Source organism: Geotrypetes seraphini, chromosome 3 (genome assembly GCF_902459505.1).
Source record: "Geotrypetes seraphini chromosome 3, aGeoSer1.1, whole genome shotgun sequence".
NCBI lineage: Eukaryota > Metazoa > Chordata > Amphibia > Gymnophiona > Dermophiidae > Geotrypetes > Geotrypetes seraphini.
In genome coordinates, this window is record NC_047086.1 from 335,866,349 (window position 1) to 335,893,698 (window position 27,350).

Sequence of the window (27,350 nt, forward strand, 5' to 3'; positions counted from 1 at the left end):
ACATTTCTTCTGATCATCTTTATGTTTTTTCCATGCTTCGGTTGTTTTCATGTGTTTCCATTTTTTGAAAGAGTCCTTCTTTTCTTTTATGGCTTCCCTCACCTGTCTGGTAAGCCATGAATGTTGTGTATGTAACCTTGTATTTGTGTTTTAGCAGGTACCTGGGGGTGTAGATATGTGACAAATAATACCACTCGGCCCGGTCATATGATGACAATGACACTAAATTGCACTGGGGAGGAAAAGGCCCGCCATTTTGAAAAGGCGGGCCTGCTGGCCGGAAAGGGTAGGCATCCCTGCGGCTGGACTTTGGACTTCGTAAACAAGGTAATGGGGGGGGGGGGGGGAGAGGGGGGTCATCACAGGCACAATGGCGGCACAGGGGCTGCCGGGGAGGTGTCATGGGGTTGCTTGGCAGCAGGCTTGGGCATCTCGCCTGCTGCCGGGAGGGGGGGGGTTGCTTGGCAGCGGCAAAATTTTTTGGCAGGTCTGAACTGTCAAGTCTTACTTTCCTATAAATGCCTGAGCCAATCAGTGCTCAGGCACTGACCAAAAAGTAAGACTATGACAGCTCAGATCTGATGGAAAATTTTGCTCACAAATGTAGGACAGCGAGGCTAGGGAATCACTCAGCGATAATAGGGAATCACCTGGAGTGCTCTTTAAAATATTAATGATCTCATTAATAAGAACATAAGAAGTTGCCTCCACCAGGATCAAACCAGAGGTCCATCGCACCCAGTGGTCCGCACCCGCGGCGGCCCATCAGGTCCATGACCTGTCAAGTGTTCCCTGCCCTAAAAAACCTATCCTTACTTCTATCTGTATCCCTCAATCCCCTTTTCCTTCAGGAATTTATCCAAACCTTCTTTGAATCCCTGTAGTGTCTTCTGCCCCACCACAACCTCCGGGAGTGCGTTCCATGTGTCCACCACTCTTTGGGTGAAGAAGAACTTCCTGGCATTGGTTCTAAACCTATCCCCTTTCAGTTTCTCCGAATGCCCCCTTGCACTTGATGTTCCCCACAGTCTGAAGAATCTGTCCCTGTCTACCTTATCTATACCCTTCAGGATCTTGAAAGTTTGTATCATGTCTCCTCTAAGTCTCCTCTTTTCCAGGGAGAACAGCCCCAGCTGTTTTAGCCTGTCGGCATACAAAAGGTTTTCCATACCTCTTACCATTTTCGTCGCTCTTCTCTGGACCCCCTCAAGCAATGCTATGTCCTTCTTGAGGTACGGCGACCAATACTGGACACAGTACTCCAGATGCGGGCGCACCATTGCACGGTACAGTGGCATGATGACTTCCTTTGTCCTGGTCGTGATACCCTTCTTGATGATACCCAGCATTCTGTTTGCTTTCTTTGAGGCTGTCGCGCATTGTGCTGATGCTTTCATTGTTGTATCCACCAGCACACCCAGGTCTCTTTCAAGGGTACTTACATCTAGCAATGTTCCCCCCATTGTATAGCTGAACATCGGGTTCTTTTTCCCAACATGCATGACCTTGCATTTCTCTATATTAAAACGCATCTGCCACTTTTTGGCCCACTCTTCCAGCTTCGTTAGGTCCCTTTGCAGGTTTTCACAGTCTTCCGTGGTTCTAACCCTGCTGCAGTGTTTGGTATCATCTGCAAATTTGATAACCTCACATTTCGTCCCTGTCTCCAGATCGTTTATAAATATATTGAACAGGAGCGGTCCCAACACCGACCCCTGCGGAACTCCGCTCGTGACCCGTTGCCAGTCTGAATATTTGCCCTTCACTCCAACCCTCTGTTTTCTGCCCGCCAACCAGTGTTTAATCCATTGGTATACATCCCCCTCCACTCCGTGGTTCCACAGCTTCTTAAGCAGCCGTTCGTGGGGTACCTTGTCGAAAGCTTTTTGGAAGTCGAGGTAAATGATGTCTACGGGTTCCCCTTTGTCTATCTGGCTGTTTATTCCCTCAAAGAAGTGTAGTAAGTTTGTGAGGCAAGACCTTCCCTTGCAGAAGCCATGTTGGCTCTCCCTCAGCTGCCCATTTTTTTCCATGTGCTCGCAGATGCTGTCCTTAATCAGTGCTTCCATCATCTTACCCGGAACCGAAGTCAAGCTCACCGGCCTGTAGTTTCCCGGGTCTCCTCTTGATCCTTTCTTAAAGATAGGCGTGACATTTGCTATTTTCCAGTCCTCCGGGATCTCCCCAGTTTTCAATGATAGATTACATATTTGCCAGAGTGTTTCCGCTATTTCCTTTCTCAGTTCTTTTAGTACCCTTGGGTAGATTCCATCCGGGCCCGGTGATTTGTCGCTTTTTAATCTATCTGTCGTAGGACGTCCTCATGGCTTACTTCTATTCGCTCCAGCTTTTCATCTAGATCCCCACTTATGATCTCCTCAGGTTCTGGTACATTGGATGTGTCCTCGCTCCTGAAGACCGACGAGAAAAACTTGTTTAACCTGTCTGCTACCTCTTTTTCCTCTCTTACCACTCCCTTTCTGTTTCCATCATCCAACGGTCCCACTTCCTCCCTTGCCGGTTGCCTCCCATTCACGTACCTAAAGAACGGTTTGAAGTTTCTCGCCTTCCCAGCCAGCTTCTCTTCATATTTTCTTTTTGCTTCCCTAACCACTCGGTGGCACTCTTTCTGGTGTTTTTTGTGTTCCTTTCGGTTTTCCTCAGTTTGGTCCTTTTTCCATTTTCTGAATTATGATTTCTTGTCGCTTATCGCCTTCTTCACTTCCTTTGTTATCCACACCTTGTTTTTTGTTTGATTCTGTTTGCGCCCTTTCCTAAACCTGGGGATGTACATGTTTTGTGCTTTTTGCACCGTGTTCTTGAGTAGGGACCAGGCTTTCTCTACGGTCTCCATCTTCCGTGAGCTGTTTCTGAGTTTATGTCTCACCATTTTCCTCATAGCTTCGTAGTTCCCTTTTCTGAAGTTGAGTGCCGTCGCTGTGGTTCTCTTCACTTTTGATGTTCCCATTTCTAGTTTGTACTGGATCATGTTGTGATCACTGTTTCCTAGTGGCCCTACTACTATCACCTCTTTGCGGGTCCCCCTAGACCGTTGAGGATTAGGTCAAGAGTGGTATCTCCTCGTGTCGGTTCCTGGACCAGCTGCTCCAAGAAGCAATCCCTCACAGCCTCCAGGAACTTTGTTTCCCTCGCGCTGCTGGAGTGTCCAATGCTCCAGTCTATCCCAGGGTGGTTGAAGTCTCCCATAACCGTCACCCTTCCGCTTTTGCATTCCTGCCTCAATTCTGCTTCTAGGTCATTGTCACTTGTTTCTGGCTGTCCAGGTGGACGATAATAAAGTCCCAATTTTGTGTTGGCTCCCTTTCTTCCTGGTAACTTAACCCATAGCGATTCCAAACCTTCTGCCCTTGTTGCCGTATCCATCCTGGTCGAGTGAATGGAATCCTTTATGTATAGCGCTATTCCTCCTCCCTTCTTACATGTCCTGTCTTTCCTATAGAGTTTATAACCTGGTAGTACTAAGTCCCATTTGTTGTCCTCAGACCACCATGTTTCTGTGATTCCAATTATGTCTAGGTCCTCTTTGTTGGCCATGACTTCCAGCTCTCCCATTTTGGTCCGTAGACTCCTTGCATTGGCATACAAGCAATTTAAGTTTTAGTTTTTTACTTTCCCTGTTGTTCTTCCTTGCGGGTTGATTCTCTTGTCGTCCCCTTCTTGGGGTGCCAGCCCTCGAGTCCCATTTTGTTCTTCCCCTTCCCATGGTGTGTTTTCTTTGTCCTCAGCTGTCTTCCTCATTTCTGCATGTCCTTTTAGTTCCTGCTGTTTTTCCTTCTTTTCGCTCTCTAATTTCACTTGTTCCTTGAACTCCTGTAGTTCGTCTTTGAGTCCTTTTTCGCAATTTTCCCGCTTGCCTTGGAGGCCTACTTTGCATTTTTCCCTTTCAGTATCTTCCTTTGATATTCCTTCCCGAAGCGTCGACACCAGCTTTCCCCCTCTCCTCAGTTTAAAGCCTTGTCTATTGTGCTCTTGATGTTATTTGCCAGCATTCCTGTCGTGCTCAGGTGCAGTCCGTCCCTCCTGTAGAGCTTGCTCTTACCCCAAAAAGTTGACCAGTTCCTTACAAAATGGAAGCCTTCCTCTTCGCACCATCTCCTCAGCTATGCGTTTATGGCTTGCAGCTCGGTCTGCCTCCTTACATCTTACCTCGGTACTGGCAGGATCTCTGAGAAAGCTATCTTCCGTGTCCTCAGCTTCAACTTCCTTCCCAGGGTCTGGAACTGCTCGGTTAGTGTAGTCCTGCTGTAATTTCTTCTGCTGAAGTCGTTTGTTCTAACGTGGATTATCACCGCTGTCTCCGCTCCTTCCAGGATCCTCTCGATTCTGTCGGTGATGTCCTTCGTTCTTGCCCCTGGGAGACATGTCACTAGCCTCTCCCTCCTGCTATGTGACTGCCAACTTCTCTCAGGATTGAGTCTCCCACTATGACTGCAGATTTTCCCTTCTTCAGTTTCCTTTTTGGTCTTAAGTCTGTATCTTTGGTGCGGTCCTCTACTTCTCCCTCAGGGTTCTGGTGGGTCTTGGCCTCCTCTCTCTGCTCGGGTATTCCACAAAGTCCTTCTCCCCCGGCGTCTGGTGGATTCCGTCCTCCATCTGGTGGATTCTGTCTTTCATCAGTTGGGTCCTGTCCGAATTGCTGGTGATCCGGTACCCCCACCATCCTGCAGGCCTCCTCGATGAATTTCTCGAGCTCCCTCAATGTGGCTGTCTCTGGTGGGGTCCTTAGTTGCCCAGCACGGTTCTTCGGAAGCACGGAGCCCCTCCAGCTCCTGGACCTTGACCTGCAGTCTCCCGACCTCATTCTTCAGGCTTTCCAGTTCCTGACACCGACTGCATATGTACGCCTGCCTCCCGGAGGGGAGGTAGTCGTACATATGACACTCTGTGCAGTAGACTGGGAAGCTCCGCTGGGTGCCTGCTGCCTCCATTTCTTCTTCTCCTTTCTTTAGTCTCTCAGTGTGTGTGAGGTGTAAAAGTGGTGCCTGGCGTGCAGCTACCTGAAAAGGAAGAGAATGAGTAAGAGAAGAAAATACCTACGGTTTGTGGTTTAGAAGTAGCTGCTGGGCGCCTGGCTCCTTCACAAGGCTCCTTCGCAAAGGCGCTCTCGCTAAAGCGAGCGCCTTTGCTGCTCGCCTTCGCTGCGCGCCGAACGGCTGCGCGCCGTTGGCTCCCCCCCCTTTTAAGGGGGAGTCCGGGCGCTCCAACGCTACTGGTGACTCGTGGGGGGTGGGCGGAGCTTTCTCTCGCCGCTACCCCACTCTGCCTGCCTTCGCCTGCTGTTTCTCCCTCGTGTCCTTCTCGCTCTCTCCTAAGCCTCCTCCACGCTCTCTCCTGGTGCCTGCTTGTGCCTGCTGCCTCCCCGACTCGGCCCGAAGCTAGTGCCCTGGCGCTGTGGTTCTCCTCCTTTTAAGGGGGAGTCCGGGCGCTCCGACGCTACTGGTGACTCGTGGGGGGTGGGTGGAGTTTTCTCTCGCCGCTACCCCACTCTGCCTGCCTTCGCCTGCTGTTTCTCCCTCGTGTCCTCCTCGCTCTCTCCTAAGCCTCCTCCACGCTCTCTCCTGGTGCCTGCTGCCTCCCTGACTCGGTCCGAAGCATGGCAGAGTCGGAGACTACTACAAAGCTCTGAAAAGACCACAGCAAGCTATTTTGATAACCCACCGCAAAAATACATGAATGTTAAAACTGGCTGAAAATTGTTTAGCATCTACCTTAAAGTTTTGAGAATCTTCCCCCTAGTGAACACACATCCTAGTTCTCTTTCTGAAAACCTTCTTGCCCCCGACACACACACTCATAGGTCTGTCATTACCTCTGTTTCTCCCCATAGCCATCTCTCACAAGAAACCAGCATGCACCCCCTCAAGCTCTTTGGATCAGACCTCAACCCCCCCAGTGCATACTCCATCATAGTTCTCTCAACCTCTCCCAGCAAGAAGTCATATCATAGCTCTCTCTAATCTGCCTCTACTCCCTACACATTCTGACCATTGCCCATTTTTGTGAATTCCCTCATATACCTCCCCAACTTTTTCTCTTTCCTTCTCCTGGCACATAAAGGGTCATGGATTTGATATTCTGTCTTTCTGTGGGTACAATCTAAGTTATGTACCTGGAGCAACAGAGGATTAAGTGACTTCCCCAGGGTCACAAGAAGCTGCAGTAAGAATCAAACCCAACGTGTATTATCAATGGGAGCAACCTTTTTCTTAAAATTTCCTGCTAAATGTATGATTACTAATTTAAATATGTCATATGCCTTTTTTGAACCTGATCAGTTGTAAAGATTCCTGATAGATAGGGAAACGGGTGTTCAAACTAAAACTTAAAATAGAGATACACAGGCTTTTTTTTTTCTTTTCCTTGTTGGTTATGTATGTTTAAGAATGACCTCTTTCTCTTCCATGATGTGGACTCATATTGCTTTAGAATACTGTATGTATTATAATTGCTATATTTAAATAAATACATTTTTTTTTTTTTTTAAATAAAAGAATCAAACCCGGTTCTCCAGATTCTCAGCTCACTGCACTAACCATCAGGCTGCAGTGGAAATCGAACCAAGTTCCCCAGGTTACATTACATTACAACATATTCTGCCAAAGCCCTTACGAGTTCATGGGCGGATAACAATATATTTATAATACTGAGAATAAACCCACACATGCCTATCCCGCTACTCCAACCCCCATGGTATCCCTGAAACAGTACTCACACTCTTCACCCGTGGCACCCCAATTTGCCCTCCTTCTACCCTCTAGTACAGGGGTCCCCAAAATCCCTCCTTGAGGGCCGAATCCAGTCGGGTTTTCAGGATTTTCCAAATGAATATGCATTGAAAACAGTGCATGCACATAGATCTCATACATATTCATTGGGGAAATCCTGAAAACCTGACTGGATTCGGCCCTCAAGAAGGGACTTTGGGGACCCCTGCTCTAGTAACTTCAATACCCATCTACCTTGGCATCTGCTTGGTATGCCCTGTTCTTCTCTCTTCCCTCACAGAACTCCAGCCTTCCCCTTTCATCTTCTTGCAAGAAAAAGAGGACAGTGCAAGCAAAAGAGGACAATGGCTGTAGAAACCTGGTGTTAGAATTCAGCAGTCATTCACTGCTAGGGAGGGAGGCAGTAAAAGGATATGAAAGGGGGAAGCTGAGGGAGAGGACACTGGTGTGTGTGTGTGTGGGGGAGGACAGAGCGCTCAGAATATGAGTGCCTAGGGGGTCAACAATGCCAGTTCCTATGTGTCTCTGGTCTTTTTGTACAGGAAGGGTAATTCTGTACAGGTAATTCTGTACAGGAAATTTGTACTGGAAGGGTAATTCTATGTAAATTCTGCATTGCAGAGTCACACATAATTACCCAAGTGACAGACAATGCATTTGATGGGTTTAGGATTTTAAACCTTTTGCATTGTCCCATAGTCTTATGTAACATACCTCAGGAGTCAGTTTTGCTATTGATGTAAAAAGCATGGATACAATCTGTAAAAAAAAAAAATAAAAAAATTAGATGTAGTTTTATTCTTATTAAACAAAAGCTTTAATTTTAGCAACAATACTTCTAAAGATCAGAAACTGCTATTGTTTCATCTTATAAAGTAGTTTGCAGACTTTAATGTTTTAGAATGGCTGCCTCTACAAGAAATTTCTTGACAGATCCCTAGCATTCCAAGCGGGCAAATGGAACAAATGCCTCACAGCCCTCATCTCCAATTCCCCCCCTACCAAATGTTCAGGAAGTCAATCAAAACCTACCTGTTTGACAAATTCCTCTAACTTCTCCCCACCTCTTCCTTGACCTCCTCCTCTGACCTCGACTTCCCTCCAGACTCTCCGACTCCTCCAATCTTGTCAGCCACTAAATGGCTTAACAAAATGGATCACTCTATCCAACTAATTACCCTGTCTTCGTTACTCCCCATACTAAATGCCTCTGCTCTGCCTTATCGAGCAACGCAGTATGTATCTACGCCGTAGGTAACTCTGCTGTATGTAACACCGCTCTATGTAACTTACAGCAAATGTAACTTCTCTGCAAATGTAACCTAGCTGTAAAATAACTTCACCGTAAATGTAACATCGCCAAAAAATGTAAACGTAGCATCGCCGAAAATGTAACTTCGCTGTAAATGTACAGTCTCTTCATCTGTAAACCGCATAGAACTTCCATGGTAATGCGGTATACAAGAATAAAGTTATTATTATTATATGTTGCTAAAATAAATTCTAAGGGGGGAGGGAACTCTACTCTTCCAGGGACTTTCCCCATGCCTTTGCCACTTGCAGGACCCAGAGTGACTCTACTGGCTCAATCTGTTGTAGCTCATCTGAAGTGTGGTATGTTTTAAAGATGGCAGCAGTTCCCACCAAGTTAGAGCCACCACTATGTTCAAATTCTGTCCTATGCTAACTGCTTCTGCACCCGGGACCCCTTCCTCCATGTTGGGCTCAACAGCCAAAGAACTAGCTCACTTGAAACACTGCATAGCCAACAACTTGCTCCAGACCCTTCCAGCTCTCAACATCTGCATCAACTTTCCCTGCTGACCTTGCAAAGACTCTCTCTTGCATGCTCCACCTAACAGCCTGTTGTGAAAGGAGGACCACCCCTAGAAAATAGCTGGTAAATAAAGACCACTCAGTATAGCTCCCTCACAGTTCTGATTGCTGCAAGATGTTCTCAAATGGCTCTCAAAGTTCCCCTTCCATTAGCAGGGAAAGGGAGCTGAGGCACAAAGTATCGCTCACATTTAGCCCACCATTCTGGGGACCTTTGGAGGGGAAGGACCCTGACATCCAGGTGCGACATTCCAAGGGCAATGGAGGCACCTTGAAACTTCTGCCACACTGCTACTGAATACAAAAACATGGAGAAGGATCTCATTCTTTCTTGCTGCTTTGTTTGGGGATTTTGAACTGGAAAATGAGAGCCTCTGTACCCCTTAAACCTCAAGGCCTTCCAGACTAAAACAGACTGTATGGGCTTACCACATCTACCATCTGTTGGAGATTGAGAAAATATTGACTGGCTGTGGACTGCACAAAGCATTAACAGGTTTATTGAGAAATCAGAAATTTTCATTCTCCAATGGCTGGTAGGTGTATATAACCCAAGCATGTAGACCAGTCTGGAGGGAAGCTAAAGAAAATAGTTTCACAATTAGTATTTTTTAGAGGAGTAGATAAGCAAACATATTTAGGGACAGTCAAAATATTTTATCTTAAAGTGAGCATGAAGAGTTTGCTATATGGCATCCTACCGACCAAATTCATATTTTGATTAAATGCACAGGATATTAGTACTATATTAGTAGTGAACTTGTCTGAAAAACCACCTCTGGTTTAAAGAAAAAATGGAATGTTATGAAACAATGAAAAAACCCCATAGTAGAATGGAATACTTACATGCTCTGCCAGTCGATTATTATATCGGCACAAGCTGAAAATAAGATTGCAGGTTTGACGGATATTAATTCCATCACGAATGTGTTGAAATAAGAAAGGAAAACCCTGTATAAAATAAAATTTATAAATTTTTAACAATGTGCCAAGGCATTTTCAGTTTATTTTTCTAAATTACACGATAAACTCAATTTGTAAAATCAAATTGTGTTACCTTTCCTCCTGTTAATGCTGCCATGTCACTCTGTGACAATGTAAGATGCCTAGAAATTGAACAAAATGCCTATAAATTATTATTTAAAGTCAATTTATTCACTTTGTAAGAGCAATGATTGTGAACTCATGACTCAAAAATATGTCATTTCTGTTTTTAAAATTTTGGAAGCCTTTTCATTTTCCAAGAACATTTAAACGACACTATCAGTTGCAGTCTGAAACACTCCCTGTAGGTATATCATAAAGGTTGCAATTTTATAACATTCCTTCCACATTAAAGGCCTTTTTAAACACAGAAAATGACAATAATAAAATTGCATAGCCGCACACACAAGTGAAAATTAGGTGCAGGAGTAGTTGCCTAATAATTACATAGAAAAGTGGGCTAAGAAGCAGGGAGGCCTTATTCAAATCCCATTGTAGCTCTTTGTGATCTTGGGAAAGTCTCCACTATCTTAAGTTCATACTCAGATTGTGAGCTCAATAGGGAAAGAAGTACCAATATGTACATGTAAACTGCTTTGAACTTGCAGGTGATATATAATGCCAAAGAAAGAGGATCAGCTATTGTATATCAAACCCAACAATTAAAATGACACCCTAAGACAGGGGTGTCCAACCTGCGGCCCCGGTCGATGCAGTGTTTTCCTCTGCTGCCCCGGGTGTTTACCGTCTTGCCGGCTCCCTCCTCTGTCTTGCTGCAGCATTTGCGTGGCCCCCAGAAACATTTTTTAGGCAAATGCGGCCCAGGGAAGCCAAAAGGTTGGACACTCCTGCCCTAAGACAAACCATTTGGAGGTTTGAAGCTTTCCTCACCTGAGGTTCTTCCATTAATGTATGGTCTTCTGAAAGCTCTATCTCTGCATGCACCACCACTTTTTAAAACTTAATTAAGCCCACCTGTGTCCATTATTCAGGAAAATGGTGTTGCATGCCTTATCTTTGTTCTGAAACTTGTTGCTGGAGCAAGTGGTAAAAACAGTTTATGTAGCTGGCTCTAGAAAAGGTTTGGACACATTTGTGGAGGAAAAGTCCATATACTATTATTAAGACAGACCTAGGGAAAGCCACTGCTTATCCCTGAGGTTAAGTAGCATGGAATCTTGCTACTTTCCGGAATTCTGCCAGGTAGTTGTGAACCAGATTGGTCTCTGTTGGACACAACATACTGGGCAAGATGAACCTTTGGTTTGAACCAACAGGGCCATGACTATGCTCTTAACTGAGGACATCTATGGGTCCTGACCAAATATCTGCAATACATAAAATAAATGTTTGGACATGGTAGCAAACTGACGGGAGAGAACTTCCTTAGCTTGAATCCAGTTATGTTATGTAAGGTTCATTTTCAAAGCACATAGAGGTACAAGGTTACATATTTTGTATTACTATGTAGGTTTCTAAGTCTGTGTGCTTTGAAAATGAGTACCATAGTAAACTTAACAGGAATTGTCAATCAGCCCTTCTTAGGGCAGGAGTGTCAAATGTCGGTCCTCGAGGGCCACAATCCAGTCAGGTTTTCAGGATTTCCCCAATGAATATGCATGAGATCTACCTGCATGCACTGCTTTCATTGTATGCTAATAGATCTCATGCATATTCTTTGGGGAAATCCTGAAACCTTGACTGGATTGCGGCCCTCAAGGACCGACATTTGACATCCCTGTCTTAGGTTATAGTTTGGACATGATTCAGGTTATAGTTTGGACATCATCTGACAATAGAAGCACAGATTTCAAGGGAAGTGGGAGCTGTTTTGCAGTATTATGGCTCTTGAAGAGATAATGGGTTGTTCTATCTGGACAAGATTTAGCTACTTTGATTATTATAACAGTGTTTATGATGGGCTACTTAAGAGATGAATCTGGTGTAGAATGCTATGACTTATTTGTTTCTGCATATGAAGTACTGCAAACATGCAACTCTGTTAATTCTGAGTCTTCACTGGTTACTTCAGGCTTTTCATACAGAATTTAATATCTTCATTGACAAAATCCTTAATCAGGGTTGCTCAGTGTACACTAGTAAGAAATTGTCTTTTTATGTGCCACTTCAGACCTACTGGCCAACCCAACAAAGCTTTTTATCATTGCCTACTAGGACATGCTAGTTATTCAGGAATCAGCATTTAGAGAACCCCCAGTTATATATCAATTTCTTGTCAAGGTCCAGGCAACAGAGATTACTTCCACTTTTGCAAGAAGCTAAGAGCCTGGGATTGCACTGGAAATAAATTAATGATGGAGGAAGTGGAGAGAAACAATAGGGATTTTATCTTTTAATTATAATGTGAATGTGATCTTATTGTACCTCGCTTCATTAAAGAAATGAATAATCTCAACTGTAACAAATAAATAAATTGATAAAAAGTAGAAGTATGGACTTAGGGAAATCCACTGCTTATTCTTTTTTCTCTTTGGGATCTTGTTGGTCATTGTTGGAAACAGGATATTGCACTCGATGGATCTTCAGACTGTCCCAGTACAGCATGTTTTTAATCAGTTATGCAATTCGGATGTGTACTCAATAGTATGGGGCTGATATTCAGACAACACACCAATGGAGGAGTTGACAACCAAATCAATCAGTGGCATATACTAGAATGAATGTAATGAGGAGTAAAAGGATGACTCAACATGATTCGTGTTTCAGCCATAAGGTCTGCATCAGGAGTCAATGATGTGTAATTGATTGTTGAATACCCAAAGGCTATATTGGTCAATTCAAACACTATAAAAACATCCAATTGCCTTGAAAGCATCAAATGGTACACTTCATGGTGTTTGCTGTTTGTTAATATTCTCATGAAGTGCTTCATTTGATGCTTTTGAGACAACTGAATGTTTTTATAGGTTTTGAATTGACCAATAGAATCTTTCGGTACTCAATCAATCAATTACACATCCTTGACTCCAGATGCAGACCTTGTGGCTGAAACACAAATTGGGTTGAGTCATCCCTTTTACTCCTCAATAAATTAATTCATGTATGTCATTGATTGATTTGGTTTTCATCTCCTCCACTGATGTGTGGTCTGCTTTTGATCTGCGGTGGATTTTTGTCTTCTGTTTTCGCTTGCTGGTATTCAGACCACAGAAGGTCTCCTAAGTCTCACTCTCGGCACTGAGTCAAGATATTCAATGCTGACAACTGGTATTGAAATCCATTTTCACTTTTAGCTGCGACAACATAGTTGGTTAAGATGATACGCAGCACTATTTAGACAGCCTATTATGACTGCTAAACTTAACCAGGTTAGCGCTGAATATTTGTGTGACATTGTCAGTTAGCAGCTAGCCACTAAGCGCTAATATTCAGCAGAGATAACTGGTTATCTTGCACTGAGTATTATGCTTAGCTGTTCCTGTCTGGGTAAATAGCTGTGAATATCAGGTTATATGGGTTCCATTCAACACTGGTGCCTTAAAAAATTCAGTGTACACTAAATTGAATTAGTATGCATTATGGTGATTAGTTTTAAAACACGTTTAAAAAAATATTAAAATGAATGTGTGAAATGAACTGAAAAATACTCCAAATGGGTGACAGGCCAAATAAATCAAAAACAACCCAAAATGTCTTGCCCTATGTACATCCCTAGTATCCAGTAAGGCACATTTCCCTATCTACAAGCACTTGGTAGACCTAATTCCTAATTGAAATCTCAATGCTACCAATACTCTTAGTCTTGTAATTTCAGAGGTCTGGCATAACTATGGCAATGTTTACTACCATGGGCTAGAGCAGGGCTGCCCAGTTCCGGTCCTTGAGATCTACTGGCAGGCCAGGTTTTCAGGATATCCACAATGAACATGCATGACAGAGATTTGCATACCAAGAAGGTAGTACAAGCAAATCTCTCTCATGCATATTCATTGTGGATATCCTGAAAACCTGCCAGTAGATCTCGAGGACTGGAATTGGGCAGCCCTGGGCTAGAGAATAATGGAAAGCTCAAATGGAAACTGCCAGGTATACTGTAGTTGAATGTACTGATAAAGTCAAGATGGAACTCTTTCTAACCATATCTTGTTTCCCAGTTCCCTTCCTCCCCAAGAAAAGGGATTTCATTTGGAAGTCTTCCCACCTTTCTGAGCGAGACTGCTCAACCAGAAAAGCAATTAGTGCAATCATCTTTTCAAGTGCAGCAGGACGATACTTCTCCTCTGCTAATGAAAGAATGTCTTCCTCCTCCTCTTCCTCTTCTCCTTCTTCCTCTGACAGCACTTCAACCTGTGGCTGGAGAAAAAGTTATAGTTAAGCCTTATAGGACTGGTAAAGATTTATTTTTCTATGTTCTATTTTAAATTTATCTGCAATTCCTTCTATAACTGCTATTTTAAAATTTAATTTAACTTATTTTTAGTATTTATACACCACTTATAGCCTAAGCAGTTTACATTCAGGTAAAGTATTTCTCCCTATCTGTCCTCATGGGCTCACGATCTGACCTGGGGCAATGAGTGTTAAGTGACTTGCCCAGGGTCACAAGGAGCAATGCTGGGCTTGAACCCACAACCTCAGATTGCTGAGGCTGTAGCCCTAACCACTAAGCCACTATAAAAGCAGCAAAAAAAATATGGACAATACAGAGCAAAGCATCAAAATATTTAATATGGTATTTCAAGAGCAACCTTCTATATTTTGCCTAATAAACAGAAACAACAAAGTATCTTTCACTGAAACCTTCAGCTCAGAATAATAGAAGCATAAGACAAAAAAAACCTCTCATTTTAAAATTAAAGCAAAGAATACAAAAAAAGAGAAAATGCTAAACACTGCAATTAAAACTTACACTGAAATGACAATAGAAGAAATTTATAATTTACTCTAAGTAACTATTTTCTACTTACATTATCAGGCCCTTTGGTTCCCATGTAGAAATGCACCATTGTTGATATGGCTTGTAATGAAAGCAAAAACTGGCTCTAAAATATACACAGAAACCAAGTTACAAGCATGGTAAAAATTTCATTGAGCAAATAGCAGAGCAAGTAGCACACCTACTAATATTAAGAAAAACTCACCTCCTCTTCACCCATTTTAGCAAATTCATACAGAAAGGCAAAGTACTCTGTGAGGTGTTTACTGTGGGGTTTAACACCATGCTCCATAACAGACAGTAATGTTTTCACAAAGCGAGTTACACAAGAGCGACTACCAATGTCTTCCACAGGGCCATCCATGTCGTCAGAACTGGAAAACACAATTCAGTTTGTTTATTTGACTTGCAAAACACAATTCAACTTCAAAGTAAATCCAACAGAAGGAGGACAAATTTAAAAACCATTTATATTTGTATATAGCAATTTATGTATCAAAATATAGAGATCTCTAAATGGTACTCATAAGTTATAGATATACAGGCTAAAGTAGGATTCATATACACTCAGAATTGTGTAATCTAACCAGGAGCCGAAACTCCTAAAACCAAACCTACCACTCAGTCATTGTGTATGGAATAATAACATTTTTTTGCTACTCAATGGGTTCCTTTTATGAAGCCGCGTTAGCGCATGTAGCTTTTTAGCACGCGCTAAACCTGCGCTACAGAGCTAGAACTAATGCCAGCTCAATGCTGGCGTTAGTGTCTAGCACGGCTGGCAGTTAAGCGCTCGCTATATGTGCGTTAAACCACTAACGCGGCTTCGTAAAAGGAGCCAAATGTGTTTGTTTTGTAATGTTATTTATGTTCACACAATACTATTAAATGAATTATATATATACTTTTATTATTATTTTTTTTTTTTCTATACTGTAATCTTATTGTAAACCAGCTAGATATTAATTTGATAGTTGGTATATCAAAATCAATAAAACTTGAAACTTGTAAAATTCTCAGTAGAAGCAGAAAAAACAATGATTTTCACTTAGCTCTTAGGGTCTCAGTGGGTCCCAACCTGGGTTACATTTCGTAGATCTTTTTCAAGGAACTCAAAAGAAAAAATTCTTATCTTAGCTGCCAAACAATCGGGGTGTGGTTTCAAACCATGCAATCTGATTTGAAGACTGCACTTTGACTTTCACGTATATGACAGATTGCACGGTTTGAAACCACACCCCGATTGTTTGGCAGCTAAGATAAGAATTTTTCCTTTTGGGTTCCTTGAAAAAGATCTACAAAATGTGGCCCACGTCAGTTCCCTTTAAGACCCCAAGAGCTAAGTGAAAATCATTGGTTTTTATGCTTCTACTGAGAATTTTACAAACTTCATTACAAAAATTAACAAGCACATCGAGTAGCAAAAAAACATTATGATTATTCCATACACAATGACTAGGTGGTGCGTTTGGCTATAGGAGCTTCAGCTCCTGGTTAGATTATACAATTCTGATTATATATGAATCCTACTTTAACCTGTATATCTATAACTTATGAGTACCATTTAGAGATCTCTATATTTTGATACTAAGTTCTTTTTGATCTCTACATTGCTTGTGATACTATTTATTTAATAGTTTCCTTACTTATTCCTTGACTGAGTCTGCAATATAGCAATTTGTGCACATAAATCATCCATCCGAAAATTCTCTCCCTCTGTGTGTTTAGAAGTAGACACGTTCTATTATGCACATATTTCTAGCCACATTGAGGAGACACACTCATAGGGACAATTTGTTGTTCAGGGAAAGAAATGTTCACATATTTATTGTATTTTCAAATCTATGAACATTCATCCAGAATTGGTATAAGGCAAGAGTAGGCAGGTCAGGTTTTCAGGATATTCACAATGAATATGTATGAGATGGATCTGCAAGCACTGCCTATGAGATGCAAATCTATACATTACATTACATTACATTAGTGATTTCTATTCCGCCATTACCTTGCGGTTCAAGGCGGATTACATCCAAACTAAAACAAGAATTACATTTTAACTTTGAAGTAATAGATTAAACGATGAGATAAAATTTTAAGGGAGAATTATGGGTTTTAGATAATGTTTGGTAACTAGAAAAATTAGAGAGTACTAAGGGTTTATAGAGTGTTGGATGTTAGGTTAGGATTGTTGTGCTGGATAGGTTTAACGTGTTTTTTGAAGAGTTTGGTTTTAATTTCTTTCTTGAAGGTTTTGTAATCTGTGGATGAAGATAACAGAGTGATGAGTTTTTTGTCCAACTTAGCTGCTTTGGAGGCTATTAGGTTGTCATAAAGTTTTTTTCGTTTGACATTTTTGGATGGTGGGTAATAGAATAGTGAATGTGTTCTTCTGTGTCTGATTGAGGAGAATTGATTTAGTCTGTTATTCCAGTAAGTTGGGCTTTCTCCGTTGATAGCCTTGTAAAGTAAGCAGTAGAATTTGAAGTTCCCTTTCGCTTCTATTGGAAGCCAATGTGAGTCATGGTATGCCTCTGTGATATGGTCATATTTTTTTAGTGAATAGACAAGTCTCAGGGCTGTATTCTGCACCTATCTCATGCATATTTATTGTGGATATCCTGAAAACCTGAAATGCCTGTGGCTCTCGAGGACCGGAATTGCCTGCCCCTGGTATAGGGTGTCTAGATTGGAAAATGGACATTTAGAGCCGTGCTTGCAAAATTGAAACAGTATTTTATAAAGCATCTCATTGAATGTGTGCAGCCTTTTATCAAATACATAAAAGAGGTAATTTTAAAAAGACATTTTTGTGCGCATGTGGCCACATATTTATGTAAATAGTCTCTCATAATGACAGTGTAAAAGTACACACCCTGGGATATATACCATCTGGTCCAGGTGAGACCTCATTTAAAATAGTGTGTACAGTTCTGGAAATCACACCTTCAAAAAATAAACAGGATGGTGTAAGTCAGTGGACTTACGGCTACTAAAATAGTCAATGATCTTTGTTATAAAGCATATGGGACAAACTTCAAAATCTCAATATGTATACTTTGGAGGAAAGGCAGGGAGGGATGATATGATAGAGATGTTTAAATACCTACATGACATAAATGCACAAGGCGAATGTCTTTCAATTGAAAGAATCTCCGGAATGAGGGGGGCGTAGAATGAAGGTTAAAGGGGATAGACTCAGAAGTAAACAAAGAAAATACTTTTTCATGGAAAGAGTAGTGAATGAGTGGAACAGCGTCCCAGTGGAGGTAGCAGACACAAAAACTGTACTTAAACTCAAGAAACCTTGGGCCAAGTACACTGGACCTCTAAGAGCGAGGAAGAACTAATAGATTGCATGGATAGGCAGACTAGATAGGTCATATGGTATTTATATGCCTTCATTTTTCTATGTTTCTGTGCTAGCAAGGAAAGGAAGGGGACCCAACCCAACCCTGTAAAATATAAACTCATTCCAGACCTATAAAGAAAACCTATCATAATAAAACAACACTAATGCACAGAGCTCAAATACCAACAATCCTACCTTTAAAAGGTAGCACCCTAGAACAGTGTTTCCCAAGTCGATCCTAAAGTACCCCCCTTGCCAGTCAGGTTGTCAAGATATCCACAATAAATATGAATGAGATTCATCTGCTACCTCCATTATATGCAAATCTCATTCCTGCATATTCATTGTGGATATCCTGAAACCTGACTCAGGACTGACTACTACAGATACCTACACAGAAATTAACAACTAGCAGAATTCCTCACTTCTATCACTCATTCAAAACCATTGACTAGAAGTAGGAATTCCATGCATAAGAATTCCCACTGTCAGGAAGCAAGAAGGAAGGGAGTGGCTGCACTGTATTTATTTGGTTGGCAAGGCCTTGGCATTACTGTCAACAAAGGTAAAGGTGTGCGGCAGTTCTGGAGGAGGCCCTCCATGGCTACACCACTGGATACAAGTAGAAGGTACAATAGACTAGGATAATTCATTACAATTTTTCATAAAATAGGTAAAAGATCAAGAAAACAGAAGGGGAAAAAAGTACAAAGTGACCAATATTAAATTTTATTGATTTATTTAGATTTTTTTTTTAAACAAGTTTGCATCTGTGGTTCCAACAGAGAAATCTCAAAAAAACTACATAGTCTTTAAAATACTTTAATGCAATATGCTTCCTTTGGGTTTAGATAACTGAAATTTAAACTTATGTCTTTTAATTTTAATTATTGAGCTTTTAGAATGTGATATTTGTTCTATGAGTTATATTTAAGAGGAATGTTATGCTAATTTATATTCCAGTCCAGTGCAATAGGCGAGACATTCTAGACAGTAGGGGTTATTTCCCTATAGCTGTGTGCTGCTACAGAAGGAATCCACTACGGATTTTTCACTCTGATGTATTTCACTGGACTCTCTAGTAGAGAATGATATGGGGAAAAATTTGTTCCTGTCTCCGTCCTGTCCCCACAAGCTCGGTCCCCATCCCGTCCCCGTGAGCTCAGTCCCCGTCTCCACAAACCATCAGATCCTATCCACACAGGCCTTGAATAATTTTATTCTGAACTTATTTTATTAAAGTATAAAAAGAAATAATACTCTGTAGAATTGCCTGCCGAACTAGAGGAAGAGATCTTCAGCTGGCAGGGCTTTGTTTATAAACACAGGTACAATATTACTTTATCCTCATCTTCTCATCATTCTATTCCTTCCATCCACTGTCTGTCTTCTTTCTGCCTCTTCCATATGGCATCTGCTCTATTTGTATGCCTCTATCAGAAACTGTCTGCCTCTCCCTTTCATTTCTCCCTCCACCCCCCTACACCCAATTGGTCTGGCACCCATCTTCCCTCTGCTCCTCCCATAGTCTGGCATCTCTGTCTTCTTCACTTCCCTCCCCCAGGGTTTTTTTAGCATCTCTCCTCTCCTTTCCTCCCCTCAGATCTGGTATCTGTCTCCCCAATAGTGCTGCCCGATTCATGATTCAAATCGATTCACCGATTCATTGCGGGTGAATCGATTTGAATCAATTCAAAACCAAAAAAAAAAAAAAAAAATCAGTCTCCCGATTCACTGTCTGACCCACCCACCTCGCTACCTCTTGCTGGCCGGCGCTGCCGCTCCTGCTTTAGAGGGCAAGGGGGGAGGATCAGTCGGGAAGTGCTGCAGTGTCCGGCTTCCCCCCCTGGCCTCCCTTTACCTGACTGCGGCAGAGAGCAGCCTACAGAAAGGATCGCGGGTACTTTAGTGATCCTTGCAGGTTGCCATAGGCCTCCGGAGCTGCCAAATCTCTGATGCGGGACCGCGCAAAAAGACGACAGATCCTGAGGCCTATGGCAACCTGCAAGGATCGCTAAAGTACTCGCGATCCTTTCTGCAGGCTGCAATCAGGTAAAGGGAGGTGCGGGAGTCCAGAGGGGAACACACAGGCCTTCCGGGGGGGGGGAGGGGGAAGACAGTCCTTCAGGGGGAGGTACAGTCCTTCGGGGGGGACAGGCCTTCAGGGGGGTTCAGGTCTTCAGGGGTGGGGTGTAGGCCTTCGGGGACAGACCTTTAGGGGAGGTGGTCCTGGTGTATAAGTACACAGAGGGAAGGAGGGAAAGGGGGATCAAAGATACGTGTATATGCTGGACTTTGGGGGGAAGAAATAATGGGTCTAAAAACTGAGAAGTGGGAGAGAGATGGTGGATAATGGGATTTAGGGAGAAAAGGAACAGAAAGGGAGAGAAGTTAGACACAAGGGATGGTGTGGAGGGAGGAATAGAGATACTGGATAAGAGGGTAGTTGGGAACATAAAGGGAGAGATGGTAGACCCTAGGGTTGTGGGGATGAAAAGAGAGATGCTGGATGAAAGGGTAGTTGAAAAAAGGTGGATCTGTGGATGGAGATGAAAAAAAGGAAAGATGTCAGATTTCCAAGGAAGGGAAATGGAAGGAGAGGACAGAGATAGAAGATTGAGCATGGAGCATGAAGAAAAGAAGGAGACCCTGGCAAGCAAGTTATCAGAAGACAACCAGAGCCTGGGACCAACAAGATTTGAATATTGAGCAGACAACAAAAGTTAGAAAAAATAATTTTATTTTCTGTTTTGTGATTATAATATGTCAGATTTGAAAAGTGTATCCTGCCAGAGCTTTTGTTAGACCGCAAACGTGAGCTAGGATTTAACAGAGAGGAAAAGTGGGTGAAGAGGCTATAAAATAAACCCAATTGGGCAGGAAAATCGATTCAATAGGCTGAATCGAATCAAAAAAATTTTTTTCCTGAATCGGGCAACACTGCTCCCCAATCCAGCATGTGCCCTTTTTCCTTTATCCCCTCCTTTCATCCAGTATGTGCTCCCCTCTCTCCTCCCCACTTCCCTTCCATGTCTGTTCCACTCTCTCCCTCCCCACTTTCCTTCAGCGCCGTCTCTCCTCTCTCTCTTATACACTAATGTGCAGCGTCTGTTCCTCCCTCCCCTCCCCCTCTACTTCCTTCCAGCGTGTTCCCCTCTCTCTCCCCTCACCCTCTCTCTCCACTTCCCCTCAGTGCCTTTCGTGTAGTCCAGCAGCCTCCTCCCTCCCTCCTGATTGCCCATGGTCCAGGCATATCCCTCCCTCACCTTCGTTGAACCTTTTCTCAAGTCGCGTACGGCTGTTCTGAAACTTCTCTGACACAACTTCCCATTTCCGGTTGTGTCAGAGGAGAAGTTTCAGGCAGCCACACACAACTTGTGAAAATGCTCGTGCCGTTCGGAGATACAATAATGAAAATCACCAGCGAAGGTGAGGGGAAGGGAGGGAGGGAGATGCCCGGACTGTGGCAATCGGGAGGGAGGGGGCTGCTGGACCACGCGATTGTGAGGGGTGATGATGTGAGGCAACACGTGTAACTGCAGGGATAAGGCCATTCACCGCTCCACGGGGTGGTGAATGGCTTTGCCTCCATACCTGCGGCAACCATTTTTTTTCTCCTCCCCATTTCAGCAGGTTACCTGTGGCTATCCGCGGCTAGCTCCACCTTCAGCTCTTTCCTTCTGCACGCGTGCCTGAAGGAGTGTCTGTTCTGCTCTCCCTATTTTATTATTTTAATTCAATGTAATTTTGCCCCCTTTTTGGGCAATTTAGTGCTTGGAGCAAATTTGAAGTTCTGCCTGCTTGAGAATTCACATAGTTCAGTCTGTAGCTGACAGGTGGATCCCACTGGGCACTTGTTAGCCAGCCTGCATAGTTTCTCTAGAGCTCAGGGCCAACCCTGAGGTGGTCTCACCTCCTGTTAATCAGGGGTCAAGCGCAGGATGTTAGGCACCCTTAGAAGGCTTGTCGGGGTCTCACAGGTTGCTGGCTGTGTCGTCGTGCCTCCACCTGTCCCACTGCACATCCGGTAGTCTGCAAGGGTAGAGGTGTAGTCTGACATAGGAATCTGACTGGCAGCCTGAAGATCAGCTTTCCAGAACCATTCCCATAATTGTGACAGTGAAATTTCTCATCCAGCTACTGTAAGAGAGTTGAAAGCAGGTTGCAGCATAGATTTTCTCAGGTCACAGTGAGTACATAGGCTGACAGCCTGTGAGAGACACCAGGGGAGGTTTGAAAAGAGGGATTTTGGATGTTCCCGATTCTAAAATCATCATTTTTATAATTTGGGAAGTGTGAAAAATATTGTGATTTTGGCACAAATTTCTTGACTGTGGTAATCTTGGATTTTTAGCGTGATTTATTTTTCTTCTAAAGCTCCCTGCTTCTTCAAAACCGCAAATTTTGTCTAGAAGCTTGCTGGAATGAAGACTTGGGCTCTCCTCATGTGGATTCTTGCCAGGATTACGGTACTCCCCCGAAATTCATGGGGGTTCCGTTCCAGCAATATCCATAAATATCGAAAAACCACGAATGCATTTTTGAATCTGTAAAAAGGCAGGAGAGTGCAGCTGGGGCGCCGTCAGGTGCAGTAAATCATACCCAATATGCTCCGGGGGGGGGGGGGGGGGGGGGGAAGGGTAGATGAGGAGGAATCAGCTGTGCAGAAGGCTGATTTGCAGACTCATTCCCTGTATTTTCTGACCGGAAGAGGCAGTCAGAAAATACTACATATAACCGAGTCTGTGAATCGCAAATTTGCAGGGGAACACTGTACATAAACTTACTGTGTTTAGAGCATTATTGCACCACGTGCCGCGTGGCACAGCAAGAGGGGGCAGCAATGTCCAGCTTAGCTTCTCCCCTGCTGAAGAACATAAGAATAACCTTACTGGATCAGACCAATGATCCATCAAGTCCAGTAGCCCATTCTCACGGTGGCCAATCCAGGTCCCTAGTACCTGGCCAAAACCCAAGGAGTAGCAACATTTCATGCTACCGATCCAGGGCAAGCAGTGGCTTCCCTCATGCCTTTCTCAATAACAGACTATAGACTTTTCCTCCAGGAAATTGTCCAAACCTTTCTTAAAACCAGCTACGCTATCCGCTCTTACCACAACTTCTGGCAATGCCTTCCAGAGCTTAACTATTCTCTGAGTGAAAAAATATTTCATCCTATTGGTTTTAAAAGTATTTCCCTGTAACTTCATCAAGGATCTGCTAGTCTCTAATTTTTGACGGCGTCAAAAATTGATCTACTTGCACCCGTTCTACTCTACTCAGGATTTTGTATACTTCAATCATATCTCCCCTCAGCCGTCTCTTTTCCAGGCTGAAGAGCCCCAACCTTTTTAGTCTTTCTTCATATGAGAGGAATTCCATCCCCTTTATCATTTTGGTCGTGCTTCTTTGAACCTTTTCTAGCACCGCTATATCTTTCTTGAGATAGGGAGACCAGAATTGAACGCAATATTCCAGATGAGGTCGCACCATGGAGCGATACAGGGGCAGTATAACGTTCTTAGTTTTGTTAACCATCCCTTTTTAATAGTTCCTAGCAACCTGTTTGCTTTTTTGGCCGCCGCTGCACATTCGACATAAGGTTTCATTGATGACACCCAGATCCTTTTCTTGGGTGCTAACCCCCAAGGTGGACCCTAGCATCCGGTAATTCGGGTTATTCTTCTCAATGTGCATCACTTTGCATTTGTCCACTTGGATGCCCAGTCTTCGAATTTCTTAATTTTTCGCAATCTGCATGTATTTTAACAACTTTGAACAGTTGTTAAAATAAATTTAACAAATTTAATCACTTCACTCATTGTTCCAATTTATGTTTATTAAAACTTTATTTACTGGATATATAGCCAAAGAGGATCCAAGCGGTGTACAATATCATTTATAAATAAGTTAAATAGATAACCAAATGCTCAGCTAGCCCGGCGGGGTGGCTTTCATGACTTTTGGTGCTCGGCATGGCTGGTAATTCTGTCCTCCAAGCTGTGGATTCTTTTCAGCCTGAGAAACCCAAATTTTTGTTACCTAACGGTCCCTCTATGACCCAGGAGCAGGACACTTTCTTCTGAGTTTTGAAATTTTTGTGGTCTGAATTTCAGAACCAGGATTCTTCCCCTGCGAAGTCCCAATCCACCTCCATGACATCTCTCAGTGGCATTGCTCATTTAGACGCATCCTTGCTTCACCCGGTCACTGTGCTTGTGCTGCCTGACCCTGGTCTGGGGGATCCTGATGCAGATGAGTTGCTTGCTCAGCCCTTATTTGTAGGTGCAACACTTCCTGGGACAGGAGATCAGAGACTGTTCTGGATCTGTGGATCCCTCTGGGGTTTTTGGAGCCTGGAAATCTCACGTTCCTGCGCTTGAATCTGCGGCTTTGCCAGACCTTATTTATACATCTTTGCAGGTGTTCATTTTTGTCACTCAGCCGGCTCCGTTCACTTCTTCCTCCTGGCTTTGTGGTGTGTGCTGCAATCTGCTACCTTCCCCTGATATATGCATTCTAGCCTCAGAGCAGTTTGACTCTCCGGAGGGTGCTCTGAAAATTGTTAGAGCTATGTCATGCTGGTATTCTCTAGCACAGGAGTGCCAGTGACTTTTGGATCAGTCCAGGGTGGTTTCTTTGGTAGCACAGGTGGATATATGCACCTCTCTCCCCAGTGTGGGTGGTGTAGTGTTAGAGGATATGCAGGACCGCTTTGTGGATGTGGTCCTCAGGAAACTCTTTGATGTAGCTGCTTTAGGCATTAAAGCAGCTTAGGTGACGTCTTTAGTTGCACGTGCCGGTTTCTCTCAAATGCTCACTCTGGAGAGTGTGAAACTCTAGTGAGCAGGGGCAAGTCTCCAGTTTTCTGTCCCTGGACAATCATTCCCCCCAACTTATAAGCTAGATTCCAAAGGTCAAGCCTCCACTAACCTATCCCTTCAAACCTTGATCCAACTTAAAGTACAAACAGCCAAGTGGCCCTCTTGAAGAAGTCTTCATCTGTATACTGAGCCAATTATGAACCACTGAGTGGGGGTGATGCATGATAATCTGTTGAGTCCGAGTGACAAAGGACTGTGCCAATTCATAAAAAGTGGTGGAACTCTGCTGAGTAATCTTCAAGCGGGTTGGATATAATATCGCAAATCGAATCTTGTGGGCAAACAAACGGGAACAGACAGGTGCAAAAGCTCATCTCTGGGTCACCACTTTCTGAGATTAGTCCTGAAAGCACAGGATCCAGCAGTTTTCATACTTCACCAGTGTGCTCCTCGAAATGCTCCTCAAAAATATTATATTTTTATACGTATAGTTCAGGAACCTGAGGATAATCCCAGTCTGTGGGCCTGTTTGAGCCTCAAGGGGCCCGCAGACTCTGGGACCTGTACCGTAAATGCTCAGCAAGCCAGCGTTCCATAAACAGATGTAAATCAGCTTCTGGCAAGGCTTCAGGGAACCTGACGAACCTGAGATTATTCTGCAGGGTGTTATTCTCCAGGTCTTCAAGCTGCTCCTTCAAGGCTGCAAAGCGCTGTTGGGTACTTTGTTGCATGGTCTCCCCCACGCTCGCCCAGTCCTCTGTGGTACTTAACCTTTGCTGGAAGGTAACCAATGCCTGACTCACGTCAGCCAATTTATTCTGTAGCTGTATTAGCTTGGTATCGATTGGGAGTAAACATTTCTCCAAGACATTCTCTAATGCTGCCGTCACCTCCATTGTAATTTCAGCAATCCAAGCTGAACTTATCATTGAATTTGTGGGGCTTGAGGGCACCGCCATTTTCTCCTTGGTCCCGCAGGTGCGATCTCAATCATTTCTTGTGCTTTTGGCAGCCATGAGGCAGGAGTAAGAAGTGCTCCAAATGTGTCAACCAGGGAGGTTGTATTTATTGTGGATTTTTTTGACCAAAAGAAAGCGCTCAGAAATGTTTACAGTCAAAGGTTTTAGGAAGGCGGCAAGAGAGACACAATCACAGTCCTCTCCTGAGCATTGCATCACATGATCCTCTTGTCTTTTGCTTTTATGAAGATCTATTTCCTTGAAAAATTATGACTACAAAATCTATTCAAAACTGTTAGCCGATCGCCTAGCCCTTCTTATGCCTACTCTCATTAACACCTCTCAAAGTGGTTTTGTTAGAGGTAGAATGGCTTTAGATAATACACGCGCTTTCAGGGGCTGACTGAGCCCTGTCGGCGTTTCTACTCTACAGTCAGGAACCCCTGCAGCCACTACCCGGCATTTGCCGACCAGGAGGGGAGGTCCTCTCTCCTGAAGATTTAACAGTTGTGAGCCGCGGAGATCTGAGGGCTGGCTGAGCCCTGTCGGCATTTCTACTCTACAGTCAGGTACCCCTGCAGCCACTACCCAGCATTTGCTGACCAGAAGGGGAGGTCCTCTCTCCATTTAACACATGTGAGCCACGTGGCCGAAGGGGCAAGACGTGCCCCTTTTAAGCCCCTTTGGAGACAGAAGGAGCGAGGAGCAGTTGGGAGAAAATTAAGGGCAAACGGAAGGCTAAAATCATTTCTTCTTCTAATATAAAACTGGTCCAATGGATCGCCACTTATGCCCAGTAACTTCAACACCTTTTGAAGGTAAGATTCAATTACAATCCCAATCTGCCTCTCTCTCATCTGGTGATCCCACGCCTCCACCTCAACCTGTTTTATTTTTATTGGAGAAAGATGTTTCCGTTTCCATATTAGGTTCGGATTCACCTTCCCCACAATCTTTTGAGCTGGACCCAAAAAGTTTCTCAAGGGAAAACAATTTCTTTCTGTGTCTACTTTTTTAATGCCCACAGGACCTATTTCTAGGCCCAAGTTGGGTGATAAAACTGTTACGCTTCAAGATGTCTGGACAGTAGTGAACAGAATTGAGAACTCATTACAGGGCACAGTGGTAAAGCTTTGTCAATTTTCATCTGAAATAACAAATAAGGTGGCTGAGCATGATTCTCAATTGGCTGTAATGGAAAAGAAATTGAATAAAGTGGAAACATCTGTTTCTGTAATGCAATCCTATGCTGTTTCTCATGTGAAGGATAACACTTTATTACACTTACAGATGGAAAAAATGGAAAATGCTATAAGATCTAAGAACCTCAGATTTCTGAATTTTCCTATATCTCATTATCTTTCTCCTTTGGAATTACTAAAAATGTATTGGTACCTCATCCTCCCCGTGGAAACCGACATGTGGAGTCCCACAAGGCTCCCCCCTATCTCCTATCCTCTTCAACATTTATATGTCCTCCCTGAACCTCCTCCAACTTTCCCCCCTAGAAACACTCTACACTTACGCAGACGATATCCTGGTCCTCCTCGAGACCGACGCAAACCTCACCAATCTCGCAGCAAACATCTCTTCATGCATAACCAACCTTCAATCCTGGGCCCTCGCTGTACAAATGAAACTGAACGAGTCCAAAACCAAACTACTTTGGCTTGGCCCTAAACTTGATCATCTACCCACTTCCATCCCACTGCCCACAGGCTCCTCTCTACAACTGGAGTTCTCTAGCAAAGTCCT

At 43.5% G+C, this 27,350-nt stretch overlaps 1 protein-coding gene across 8 annotated transcripts in view; it reads right to left on the bottom strand.

The window, feature by feature from the left end:
- Positions 1 to 27,350, bottom strand: part of USP34 (ubiquitin specific peptidase 34) — a 1,084,964-nt gene that overhangs the window by 102,099 nt on the left and 955,515 nt on the right. For all 8 annotated transcript variants that reach the window (XM_033939082.1, XM_033939080.1, XM_033939079.1 and 5 more), the window contains 6 exons: positions 14,669 to 14,837; positions 14,495 to 14,569; positions 13,729 to 13,880; positions 9,640 to 9,688; positions 9,429 to 9,533; positions 7,461 to 7,505 (listed from right to left, as the gene is read on the bottom strand). In XM_033939082.1, the coding sequence (XP_033794973.1) occupies positions 7,461 to 7,505; positions 9,429 to 9,533; positions 9,640 to 9,688; positions 13,729 to 13,880; positions 14,495 to 14,569; positions 14,669 to 14,837 (595 nt within the window). The remainder of the gene's footprint in view (positions 1 to 7,460; positions 7,506 to 9,428; positions 9,534 to 9,639; positions 9,689 to 13,728; positions 13,881 to 14,494; positions 14,570 to 14,668; positions 14,838 to 27,350) is intronic.